The sequence below is a fragment of the Aquila chrysaetos genome, chromosome 22 (assembly GCF_900496995.4).
Source record: "Aquila chrysaetos chrysaetos chromosome 22, bAquChr1.4, whole genome shotgun sequence".
Lineage (NCBI taxonomy): Eukaryota > Metazoa > Chordata > Aves > Accipitriformes > Accipitridae > Aquila > Aquila chrysaetos.
The window spans coordinates 11058600-11072549 of record NC_044025.1 but is presented as its reverse complement, the minus strand read 5'-3'; the positions used below and the strand labels follow the sequence as shown (position 1 = coordinate 11072549).

The following is a 13950-nucleotide window of genomic DNA, read 5'->3' as shown; positions in this document are numbered from 1 at the left end:
CCAAACAAATGCTGAAAAACAAGAGTACTACTGTAGATACAAGTATTATGCTTTTCAAGTAAAGCTAGATGCCTGAAGACAATATTTATCCATTCCTTCTGTCGAGAACACTAACAAAACAAAGTTTCTGGTACTCCGTAGCATTCGCATACAGGTCTGACTAGAATCTTTCATTTTAAATTCTGGGTCACTGTCACAAAACACAACCGACATACAAAAAGCAAACAGGTTTCTTTTCTTCTAAAAGCCCAAAGAGAATCTACCTATAAAAGCCTTTTAGCTGTGGCTCTTCTGATGGTAACACTATTTTACCTGTGATTATGTTGAATTATTTGGGTTCACATGGTAAAAAGGTAGAATCTGACCGTATGGCACAAAGCAGATCATCAGCATAGTAACTTCTAACAGTTTGATTGTTGACAACTTTATACATCAAATAACCGGGGGGGTGGAGGGGGAGAGAAGCTGAGAAACAGTGAAAGTGAAAGCTACTGTTTCCAGGGCTTGTGCAATGAGCTCCAAGTTTTTAGGACTTTAATCTGCCTAAAGCAAAACTGCCTCACTGAAGAGATTGTGCAGTTATATTCAGAAAAGAATAATCTTTGTGGAAAAAAAACCCAACAACTAATGGCTCTCATTCGCATGCACAGCACAAACCCAGCTGTAGTGGTACCCAGAGACACTGCCACTGCAAGACCCAGGGCAGAAAGGCACGTGTGCTTCCAACTCAGCCAGCCCAGCCCAGCATTGGTTTAAATCCACCTTTGTGAGAAGCTCAAGCTAACTCCCAGATTGGGCAACTGAGACAAAAAGTCCTGGACACGCTTCCAGCATGCTATTCAAGAATAAGTCGGGGGGGGAGGAGGGGGGCGGGGGGGGGGGGGGGGGGGGGACACAGGCAGGAAAGGGTACCTAGGATACCTATGAAAACAGTGCAGTTCGGTTTGTGAGAGAGCTTTAAAAACTACCACCGTTATTATTGCTTTACTGCTGATGCTCTCAGGTAGTCTGCCAGACTAACACAGTGCCACATGCACTGAACCTCAAGAGATACCTTTCATACATTTCAACAACCACTTAACTACTCATGAAAGGTGGCAAACCAAATCCAGTCTCGCTCCTCGCAAAAATACAGAAGCTGCAAAGCTAACTTTGAAGTTTTCTTCACTATCAAACAGAAGAATACAGAGAAATCTTCTCCTTAACAAACCTGCTATAAATCCTAAACATAGCTACAGCTTTTTCTACAAGGTATCAGTATCTTTTTCCATAATTCCACTTACTTTATACTGGGTTACTGCAAATCAATTTAAGTGGAACCCTTAAATATCACACACATTTGAATATAACTCTCCCCTCTCCTCCAGGAACCCCCACGGCGTCAGAGATAAGAAACCAAAAGCAGAAAAGCAAATCATGGAGCACAACCCTCTGCTGGAGACTGGATGTTAGTTGGAATTACACGTGTATTTCAGAAAAGTAGGCACCCTACTGCTGGCGGCACTGAGCTTTATTTCGTATTAATGTATGACTTCTGGAGAATAGACAAGAAGTTACAAAAACATCCAGTCTTTTCCCTCAATACATCTACCAGTTTATGATATGGAATAATTGGCTGCATTCATCTTCTGAACACTTAAACTATTACTATATTCACTTTAAAAATAAAAAATGAAAGGCAGAGTTTGCAACTGGGAGAAGGACAAGCATTACACAGCTTTGGCGGCAAGGAGCAAATCAGGTTCTCAGCCACAGAACTACTTCAAAATGTGTAACTTCAGTAAATTCCAAAATACATACTAACGATGGACTTTCTGACAGGAGGAAAGGAAAGAATGGAATGTCATATGCTAAAAATTGCTAGACAGAATTTATTTTGTAAGTGACAAGAACAATTTATTGAACCTATTACAGAATTTACTGAACAACTTATGAAAACATATGGAAAAGGTGCAAAAACTTCACAAACCCCCCATTTGCAGTCATAGTTCATATGCACTGTGTTCCTGGACTCTTTATACGCAGCATTTCGCCTCAAGAGATGCTGGTATCTGCCTATACCATCATAGCTATACCATGAATTCTGCCCATATTTTAATGAATAACCTGAAATGCAGTTCCTGCATGTGACTTGCAAGAGCTGGATTTACACTGGCATATACTTACATGCTGCAAGATTTAAAACCAGAGTTCCTTAAGTACAATAATAGGTTCAAAGCAATTTATTTTTGTCTGTGGAAGGAATGATCACAAGACAGCCTGGAATACAACATGAGGGCTTTGTTCCTTTTTTAAGCATCCTCTTACCTCACTCCCAAACAATAAGGAAATAGTAACACAAGCAAGTCAACATCAAGCACACTCAAGTCTCTGCAGCATAACATTTCCCTATTTTTCATTTTTACAGTAAACAGCATAAGACACTAATTTTTCCAGTAATATACGTGAAAAAACTGTACGATACACCTCCCCACACCCAATCCAAATGGGAAGAGAAACAGAAAACTGTATTTTAAAAGAATCAGCGCTTCATTTCCTCTGCCTAGATTCAAAACGGTACCCAGGACCAGACACCAACACTATTTATTATAACAATTTAAAATGACCCATGAACAATCAGGACATTCTTTAGAATGCCTTCAGAAAGCTACCCCATCTCCCTCATCATTTGTGCACTAACACTAATGATAATATGAAGATTTGTATGTAACATTACTATAAATTACTGTGAATTTATTAATGTATTATTAATTGGTTTATATATTTGATTTCATCTATCACAAGTATCCCCACGTTCCATAGACAAACTTTATCCTTTACTCATACCTATCCAATCTGACTGCTGAGCTGGGATTCTTGTTAATAGGATTTCTAAGTAAAGCTGAAAGAATACCACTCCCCGCATCTCTGAATTCCACACTTGACATTAGCGTATCTAGAGACAGCATGTGACTGCTCCACTCACCTGAAAGTCCAACTATCAACATACAGTGCAAAAAAAAAAAAAAAAACCCACCAAAACCAAAAAACAACAAACCAGCATCACAGCTGACCAATCTGCATTCCAACAAACAATACATTAAGCCACGTATGGATAAATCTACTGTAAGATTTATTTTCGGATTCACCTCATCAATAGTTCTCATCATTCTACCTAATGCTGAATTAAAATAAGTAGACACTGAATACACAAATTCTATACGCATCACAATTCTTTCTCAAAATACCTTAAGTAACTGATGCAAAGATCAGGTTTCAGGCTGCCACATAGTCACTCTTGGGTATATGCAAGGACTGCCCACTATTAAAAAGTGTTTCTGTGTGACATTCCTAGGAGCTTGTTCCCCTTTACACTTACACCTCATCTGTCACCTCTTCTCAAAACTCATCCCCATTCTCATTATACCTCCCACTTCTTCTTTATCTCCAGGTTTAAGAAAAGCACTTCAGGCTTTTCTTTCTGCTCCTTTCATGGCATTTCTAGCCTGATAAACATGATGGTAGAGAGTATGCAAAACGTGGCTAACAAAAGACTCAAAGAGCTAACAATTCAACATCAAGGAAAAAAGTGAACAAAGCGAAAAGACGAAAAGACGAAAGACAGGTAAGTTTCAGCAGTTTGGGAAGGGAGGCGGGCGAGCTCTGTCTTCTAAAACAAGGAACAGACACTACTCATAGAATACAGCTCCAAATTAAAGGCTGCTTTGAAGATGATCCAGAATGGTCAGAGATTATCAAAGCAAGAATTCAGAAAAGAAAAAAGAAAAAAAACCAACAAAACACTTGGTGGACAGTGATATTAAACAAGGCATAAGATTAAACACACTTCTAAAAAAAGAGATGGAATTAATTTAACAAAGACAAAAATATAAAAAAGAAAGCAAGAGAATCTTAGAAAGGTTTTAATCAGATTAGCAAGGCTGCTGTCATGGAATTCAGCATAACTTTGTTGGCTGTAACACTTTTGAAGATCAAATCACCGATTTAGACATGAAAATTTTTAGCAGTATTTCAGTGTTTTGGTGTGTTTTAAAAATCTCTAACTGCCACATCATTTGCAGCACATGCATTCCTAGGAAATATCTTGTCTAAGGAGCATGAAAGGCATTTAATTTTCCATACAGACTCTGGAGATGGGATTGCATGGCAAGGGGCCTATGTGAAATGTTTCAAGATTTGACAAAAAAAAAGGTAGGTCTCATACTCCAATGAAGTTAACAAGAATCCTAACACTGATTTCAAAGTTGGACCAGGATCAGAAAACCCTGGGATATTTGTACTGCTCTGTGGTGGCAGGGGAAGGAATTTCCTGGCCTCAAAGGGTGATTACATTAATACCCTCTAGCTTATTGCTCAGTGGCTCCATTTTAGACAGATAGCATAAATCAAGGTGTTGCTCTTCCTCAGCTGAATTAATACCCTACCTCAAAATCTTGCAGTAGTCAAGTATAAACATCTAGTTGTTTGTCATCTGCATTATCAAGACCTGTATTTCTATAAAAAAGCAGGTATTATCAGAAAGTTTAAACTACTCAGTAATTCTTGTGTAAAATTAGTACCAGCATAGGTAACCAACAGTATCTGTTTTCTTACCTTATTTTCTTCCAGTACTATATTTAACATTAGTCAAACTCAAGTTCTGAATGCAGTTCCAAAGGCACATAAATGTCAACATTTTGAAAAATTCCCCAAACTCTGATTAGCACCATAACCTACAAACTACTTACCACACACTTAAAATTAAGAATATCAATAAATCCAAGGGAATTAATTTACTGTCAACAGTAATTCACCTCTTCCAACTGATGTTTTCCACCACTGCAAACAAATACTAAACTACTACATTTCAGTACATAATTTGGATTGTGCTATAATTTCCCAAATTATTCCAGATGATTGCAAAATGTTTACTATACCATCTTAAATGGTGCATCCCTGTCCTGGGATTTTTGCAGTTTTCATCATAATAAGAGAATTTGCAGCAAACAGTAAAACGAACAGCAGTAACTTAACTACTACTTTATGTTTTAAACCACATGCGTCAGTGTACATGGATACAAATGGTTTATGTTATTTATTAGATAACGCACAATGTTTTCTGAGATAGTATAAATGGGTCTTGGCTTTTTGCAGTTGATAACAGAAAATTAAGGTGCCAAAGTCAAGGAATAACCAGGGGAAAAAAAAAAAAAATCTCAGAAGTTTTAACCTAAATTACACTCTGCCTTTGCCTCAGGGCAACCTGTGTTCCAGTCCAAAGAACGGGCAAATTCTCGTTCCATTTACATCTGCCTACACGCTGCCAATTCCAGACTGCTATAAATTAAAAACCTTTTTTTAAATTGACCGCATTTTCTTATGGCATACAGTGCCACAAAACCAGTCAATCATTCGATAACTTAGCAACCACTCTAGTTTCAAGGCTTTAACCGTCAAAAATACCCTGTATACACCCATGTTCTTCCTCTTGCTACACAAATAACCCACGCCCTGCGCACCCGCACCGCTGGCGGGCCTGTGGGTTGTGCAGGTGGGGGATCAGAAGCCTCGGTTATGGGGGTGGGCGGGGGGGAGAGAGGGCCTGCTTATGACTTTAAGAATACAGCCATATTAAAAGTCTCCATTGTTGCTGAATACCGGTATCACACAAACCGAAAGGAGCACGCAGGCTTCGAACTGCCTTCAGGAAGAACAACACAAACGGTGACCTTTAAACCAGAGCTCACAGAAGAGCACGCTCCAAAGTAAGTTACTGGAACCTGCCACTGAAGGTAACGCTCCACAATATTCCCCCCCCACACCACCACCACCAACTGCACCAGAAGTCTTGTCAACTTGCACCAGCTTGAAAATACAGCAAAGGTCCGGCTACGATTCCGAAGCGGTGCGCGCGGTCGCCTATCGCCGAGCACAGCCCTGCCCCGAGCAACGATACCTCGCGGCGCGGGCTCCTCCTCCGCCGGCGCAGACTGCCGGGGACAGCCGCTCCGCACGGCGGCGGCGGCCCAACCGCAGCCCCAGGGGCACCGAGGCGGCGCTCGGCAGAGTCCACCCAGGCAACAACCGCAGGGGGGTCGCTACGCCCCCTCCTCTCGGAGGGCCCCCTCTAAACCAGAGCTCGGCCGTGCGGAGGGGGCTGGCTTTTAAACGCCAGTGTTTTTATCCATGTTTCAGAGGGCTGTCTCTTTAAAAATAAATAAAAAAAATTCTCTTCGCCCCTGCCTGAAATGAAAAAGGCGCTCACCTCCACGTCGGAGTATTTGGTAGTGCCAGGTGAGAGTGCCGAGTGCGGCTCCGGGCGCACGGAAGGCCCGGCAGTAAAACTCACGGAAGAGTTGCGGGGGGGTATTTTGATGTCTCGCCGGGTATCAGCCGTGTTCAACTCCTCATACCTTTGGCAAGCTTGAGGCGTGATTTTTTTTTTCTTCCAAAACAGGTTTTGCCTTCCTAAGCCTCATCAAATTAAGCATCTCTTACAAAGAAGCGTTTCGTTCAAGCCACGAAACCAAATGTCAATTTAAATGAGAAAGCTGGAAGTTTATTAGATAATGTCCAATGAATGTAAAATCATATATTATGTATGGTTGGGATTACTTCTATGTAAGGTTAGAATCCAATCTATGGTCTCATGTCAGTATTCATTAACAGAAGATTTCTGTTCCTTACTGTTGCCCAGGTGATGTCATTTTCTTACTAGATTGTTGGCTGTTTCTAAACAAAGGCTCTGATAAACCCCAAATATTGGAAAGGTAGGGATAAATAAACAAACACTTCAATTGCCATGAGAGGAACTGGGGGAAAAAAGCATACCAAAAGACTAAAAAATTAAAATATTGAATATTAGCTGTGTTTGGAAAGAAAGCATGCCCTTACTTGTTAATAGCGGTCACAGTGTTTCTACTCTGACCGACTGAAAATAGTGGCTTGCAACAGGAATGGGAGCTGCTGATTTAAAATACAATGCACACAGACTGCGTTTCCCCCATCACAGCTCCATCAGCATGGGTTGTAGTTTATTGCTGTTAGACCCAGTTCAGCAGTATTTTGAGAGAGTAAAACAATTGGTTTTCCTCTTAATTAATATGCACTCAAGTCTGCAAATCCCATTAGCCTTTCCTGGTTACTGCATAGGAGGTAAAAATCAAGAAGATCCTGAGTAGGAAACAGTCAACAGAGTAATTCATCAACAGTTTCCAAAGACAATTACGGCAAGCCTTAATTGTCTACAAAAAAACTGTCTACAGCCCAGTGCAGTAGAAGCAAAAGGTTTTGTGCATTTTCTCCTAAATTGGATACATTAAAAAGTTGCAAATGAGTAATCCTTAGATAGGATTGTTCTGAGAGGAGGCACACAGAAGAGATCGATCACTGATGCTGCTCTCGGGAGTCAGAGGTACGACCACCACGGTTCCCCTGTGAAAGCTCGCTCACGTTCAAGAAGCAGCAGAGGCACGAAGAATTCAATAACTAGATCATGTAACTCTTCGCACAGACCAAGAGTCGGGAAGGAAGGTTGATCTTAGCCACCAACCTCAACCATTCCTCATTGCTATGAAAACAAAGATGGTTTTAAAATTTAAGCAAAACCTCAAAATCTATTATTTTACATTTTTAAATAGCTCAGATTTTGACCTGTGCATATATAAAGGACCACTTCCCTAAAAAGAATCGTAGCCTTTGTTATTCAGGCCTTGGCAAAAGTTGGGACTGATTCTCACCAGATTCTCATTAATTTTCTGGATCATATGGGAAACCAAATGGCCCATTCTACTCAATTAATATCAACATGTTGCATAATCCATACAGCTAGAAATGAAACAACTAGTTCAGTTTCTTATCGGATATTCAGAAAATGCTGTGAAAACTATTTTGATCCCTTTCATCCAAGAACACTTCATAAGGTTTACCTACTTTCTTCACATCTGAAATAGTTTTTCAGATCAATATTAAGGGGCTGATGATTGCTTTAAAAATACAGATAGGTATATCCACTTGCTTGGAGAAATCCTGAATGGTGCCAGTTCTCATCATTCTGGCTTTCGATCTCTAAAGTTTAGAGCTGCCATTCGACTCTCTCTCCCAGTATCTGTACGTATACTCTAACCTTACGCTACTTCTAAAAACTTTCCTTTTTGTGCATGTTTAGTCTTTAGAGACTATTTCACACTCATAGCATTCATGCAGATACTGAGCTATTCACACCCAAATTTTACAGGAATGCTTTGCAGTGCTAGAAGCAGATGTACTGGCCTGCTTCTTTAATCCATTTCACCTTGCATAATTTCCAGGCAATAACCTTATATTCTGAACTGAACCATGGGATATTTCAGTAATAAAACTGTCTGTGGTTATAAAGTATTTAAAGACATTTCAGTGTCACTTAACAAGGAAATATTTAGTCAATCTACTACTATTACAGTAATGCTTAAATTGCCATCTGGAAGACCCAGATTCAAAAATCAGTCTCTGGATCCCAGGCTCAGCTCACGAAGGCCGAATACATGGTAAAGAAGATGCAATTAGTCTCCAGGGAAAGGCTTCTGCAGGCTGTCATTGGCTATGCAGCATGCAGCACACTCACTCGTGTGGATAAAAATAACATATTGAAATGGCAGCTGCTCAGCAAAGGAAGAGGATTTGAGCAGGGATAAAAATACACCTTTAAAAAGAAGGAAAATATGGTAAAATGCCTATCAAAAGCGTGGAAAGGTAATATTGAATGTGCTGAATCAATGATACTTAAGATTCACCTTTGAACCTCAAGCAGGAAACACTATTTCATATAGTAAGACAACCCAAGAACATAATTATTACTGTCCTAAACAAATCTGAGGCTAGCACAGCCTAACCACCTCGGTCATGAAGTACACACTGTGAATGGATTTTGTTAAATTTTGAAGAATTCCTAGTTACAATTTTATTACAGGATCCAAAACCTGCTGCTCTAAACATACCATTTAAAGACAGAAATTATTTCCAAGAGGCAGCAGGTTCCAAACTGTGACTGGTATCAATTATCATGTCCATACTCTTTAAGTTGTTTTGAAAGTATATTTTAACATAAGTACCTCCTTCTCTTGAAGTCCATTACAATATGAAAGGGGGTGGTGTGAGTGTTACATACTGAACTCATTGAGTCAATATTAAAGTCTCTCAAAGACTCACAAGATAGCAGTGAGACCTATTAGATCATCTAAATTATTTCCATGCCGTTCTGAGATTGCTCTCTACAGTATGTTTTATTAGTGTCTTGCCCAGGCTATTTTTAAAGTCTCAAACCCAGAAGCTTTTCCTTTCTGAGAGTATCCAACTTTAGTTTAAAAGCACTGTATGCACTGATTAACCCGTTTAAAATGCAAGATGAAAAACTTCTTATGGATCTGCTTATTTAACTGCAGGTGTTTGAAATGGCAAGGAAGATTTGAACTGACAAACATAATTTGTCAAATTTTAAGATTTCTAGATCCAAAGTTTTTAAAGATTCCTTTCAATCAGTTTAAATAAAGATAAGGCAAGAAGAGAAAAGTGAAAACAGGAGACAGACTCTGTGTTAAGAAATAATCATACACCAACTGATACAGATGGCAAAAAAACCACAAAAGGCTTGTAATCACGAGCCCTTCTTCAGACTTCACTTGAAATACGTTTTGTACCAGCAAGTTACAATTTTTTTCCAGCTGTATCAGTTGGTTTAACTAAAGGTATTTCCTCTCCTCACAAATCCCGCCCTACTTACAGACTATCACTGCAGCTTTACCACAACATGGTAGACGATAGTTTGAATAAAGATCCATTCCTAAGTATATTACAGCAACTAAGTTACTGTATGCTACACCAGACAAGCAGCAGTCAAATTCAGTGTGATGCATATTTCACTATAAGCAAACAATGTTTTTGCTGAGGAAATCCTTGAAAAATGAGACTTCATAATGAAGTATTTCACATAGGATCACTTAAATTTTTCATCTCAGTTTTGAGGCTTTTTGTTTACAGTTTTATAACTATTAACCATGAAACAGACAATTTATAAAAAACTTAAGAAGTAATTCCCAGAACAATACTTGATTGATATTACTGTGTTTTGATCAGTATGATACAACACACACAAAAATTTTAGACAAACCATAGATGACTCTGCAGAGAGGGGATTAACACTCAAGCTCAAGCAGGAATTAACGTGTATCAGAACTATACATATTCTTTGCTGACACACTTATTCTTAAAACATGCTAAGCACTCAAAAAAAAAAAACCCAAAAGCATTTCAATCACAAAGAATCTTTTCAAAGCATTTAAACTAAAAATCATACCACTGTTACAGAAGTACCCTTGTTTAGTTGCTGAATATAAATACATATGAACCTGAATTTATTAAATTCAAATATAAAAGGAAATTTTATTTGTTCTACAGCCATGTCACCTTGGGTTGTTATCTTGCCAGATTTCACCAGCTAAAACCTGGGTTAGGCCTGCCTGACAGTTGAATAGAAGGTCTCAGGGCAAATCCCTGGTGCTGCAGTCAAGGAAGGACACCTGATTCTTGGTTCAGGACACAATGCTGGGGGCATAGGATGTTGCCAGACAGCATATAAAACAAACAAATGAAGCTATTACTACTTGTCATTAATAAAAGCCTGGCCTCCACTACATAAGGGGGGAATGCATTTTGGGTTTTAATTCATTTGTTATTACTTTTATCTACATCAAGCTCCCTTGTAATTTCAATAGGAAAGTGTATTTCTTGGTGTTTCTCACCACCCTGAATTGCTGCACAGTACTGGGGATGTGAAACGCAAGCTGCATTTCAGACCACAGTGAATGCAACAAATTCAAGTTATTGCCAGTTTATCAAAGGTTGGTCTTCTGAGCAAGAATCACTATGAAAACAAGCCAAATTTCATTAACACCACAAGCCTTGATATCGAAATAAATTTACTTTCAGAAACCACAAATGCAGGTTTGGTTTTTTTAGTGGTCTCATGACTGGTAACAAAACTGAATGCTTAGATAATGAGCATAAGTAAAAGTTGGACTACTTATACAAGTAACCATCGAACTGAAATAAGATTACTCATTATATAGAACAAGAAAGAATAAGAAACTAGACTTCTGAATTGTATACCATAAGCAGTTTCTATTCAGGTTTAGATCAAATATGTAGACAATGCTTTGGATATTTTGTAAGTTGAGGTGTTTTCAAAGAAAGATTACCTTTGGAAAAAAAAAAAAAAGAAAAGGATAAATCCTAACTGCAAGTCAGTCCAACCCCCTTTTCCTTTCCTAGTGGTACAAAGAATTCTGCAATTCAAGGCAGCAACAAAAAGAGAGGTAGAGAACTAAAAAGAATTATGATGAAATACTCCGTGTTCTTCTCAAAATGACACAGTTAAACCTCATTCTTCCCCAAGACAGAAAGAACTGTGACTTCAGCAGGAAAACAGTATTAAGCAAAAAGTTAGGTCTCACTGAGCTCCACAAAATTCCTGAAGTTGATCATTTTTACAGGCTGCACACATTGTATCTATTAAAAACAACACTGGCAACTTACACAAAAGATCAGCTTATGTTTGTGTTTCACATTGTTTTGTATAAAGATGAAACACACTCAAGTGCTCATGTGTTCCAATAGCTTCATCTAGAGACAACTGAAAAAAAGGAGGCCTTCGCGAGCTGACCGACATGCATTAGGTGCACAATGTAACTTTACTTTTCCTAACCCAAACTGAAGTTTCTTATTCTAAGTAAGCATGTCTTCCCAATTATTTACTGCAGGAAATAGTCTCTTTCTAAATTTACCTTTCAGTGAATCATTTTCAGCTCTCATTATGTCAATTAGCGAGTTCTCCAGTGAATGCATGTCAAAAGTCCTTGTGCGATCCTGCAAGCAAATACAAACAAAGCCCGTTTAGGCAACACACAGTGTTAAACAAGACCATCTGAAACATAAAAACTTCAGTTTTGTTCTACATTACTACAGCAGAATTAAGCAAAAACACATACACCACTAAAGTCAGTCTGATATGGGAATATTAAAAACCAGAATATTCTTAAATATGAATCTGATCTATAGTTATCATAACCAATCATTTAAGAACCCCAATTCAATATTTAGTTTGTATTCCACACTATACAGTTAAACTTCGTTAAAAATAATTTCACAGTTAGGAAGTAAAGACCATATCCTGGGAGACAGAATTGCAAGAAGAAATCATAAAATAGGTATTTCAGCCTGAATTTAAGACAATCTAATTCCAGAAACATATAGAATTTCCTTCATCTTAACTACTACCCCAACAACTTATATAATCTAATTCTGCACAGTCAGTTCAAATTCTGCATAACTATAAAGTATTCCATATAAGTGGTAGTGTTCCAAATAGTCTGGTTTACTAGGTGACAACCTAGCTCTGATTTTTAATTCTGACTTCTCAAGATTGGTAGTGCAGGCATTACTAGAATTGAAGGAGGACTCAATAAATGGGAGGCAAGATGTCTCGTGTACCTTACTGTTTCATTATCTCAAGCCATTTGAAGTATACTTACCAAATATTTCTCCTTCGTATTAACCAAAGCCATAATTTAAAATGCGTATGGTTCAGACTTTCCCAACTAAAACAATAAATTCCACGTCATACAAATCTGATGCCTCATTAGCATAAGACAACATAAAATATCCTGGCACTGCATTACTTTAATTAGCAAATTCAGAATAGCTGAAATTATATGTAAACTTTGAAATCTTTACCGTATCATAAAAGGTCACTAATGGAGGCAAAAAAATCACTCTTATTCCCAAAACTATTCACCTATCCATGCTACCTATGTATTTATACATTTTGACATTTCTAGAAACACCTCGATAGAATTTTATACAATTATATTAATCCACCTTGAATTTAATTTTTCTGTGTTCAAAAAGAACTTTAACATCAGTTCTAAAGATTTTATTTCATTCATGTTCTAAGAGATTCACCTCTGAACTCACATCAAGCACGGAAAGCATCTGTTCAAATAAGAAAGCAAAATGTGAGCAATTCAAGACAGACATTTGTTCTAAACTGCTTCTCTACAACTATTGTTATTATAGCAGTGAATATATATTTTTTGTCCCTAACTCTAGCTGTGAAGCTGAAATTTCTCCAAAGCACACAGATCTAGCTTTGATAAGTTTTGAAACCAGTGGTGAAGTAAAAAACAGTATTGCACAAAGACTGTTGTGTATCAAGTTATAATGTCCTTTACTTCCAGTGAAGTGCTAAAGCAGTATTCATTGCAGTGTTGCAAGAGGCATTCTTTGTATTAGACAATGATCAGTCATCTTGGACTTTAAAACACCTAATGCTGTTTTAAGAGCAGGAATCCACTAGCTCCTAGAATCCTGATCCATTTCCAAGTTTATAAGTTACATTCTGACCACTACAAAATACTATTTTTCAATGAAATATTCTGGTATTTTTCCTCTCCTCAGAACAGTTTATTACTGACACAGAGCAGGTGAAGTATTTCTACCCGGATGTGCTGCATTTCAAATGGCATTAGAAAGATCAGAGTTTGGAACCATTTGCTTTATTAGTATAGTCCAATATCAAATTTGCTATAAAAAGCATGACGCTGCCCTGTCTCTCCACAGTATTTATTTTCTTGGTTATTTATATTACAAGGTTATTGAGGCACCTCAGAGAAACTATCACGAGCATTTAAATTCTTAAATTCTTTGTCTTCCTTTCACACACTTCTTACTGGTTTCTTCCTTTCTTAGTAGTATTTAGTTTATTGTTTTGGTTTCTACATTACTAATTCATAACTATTTCAAACTAGTTAAACTAAAATACCTTAGCAGGATTGACTAAAAGTCCTTGGGTCTGCATCGTGGACCCATTAGGATCCAACAGCTGTGTAACTCAGGAAGGGATGCCAGAAGACAATCTACATTTTCAGCAGTCCTCATGTG

The 13950-nt window shown here is 38.1% G+C and overlaps 1 protein-coding gene across 2 annotated transcripts in view; it reads right to left on the bottom strand.

Annotated features, from left to right (window-relative positions):
- The window catches only part of CPEB4 (cytoplasmic polyadenylation element binding protein 4), a 44697-nt gene that overhangs the window by 20323 nt on the left and 10424 nt on the right, over nt 1–13950 (bottom strand). For both annotated transcript variants that reach the window (XM_029997638.2, XM_029997639.2), the window contains exon 2: nt 11796–11877. In XM_029997638.2, coding sequence (XP_029853498.1) covers nt 11796–11877 — 82 coding nt within the window. The remainder of the gene's footprint in view (nt 1–11795; nt 11878–13950) is intronic.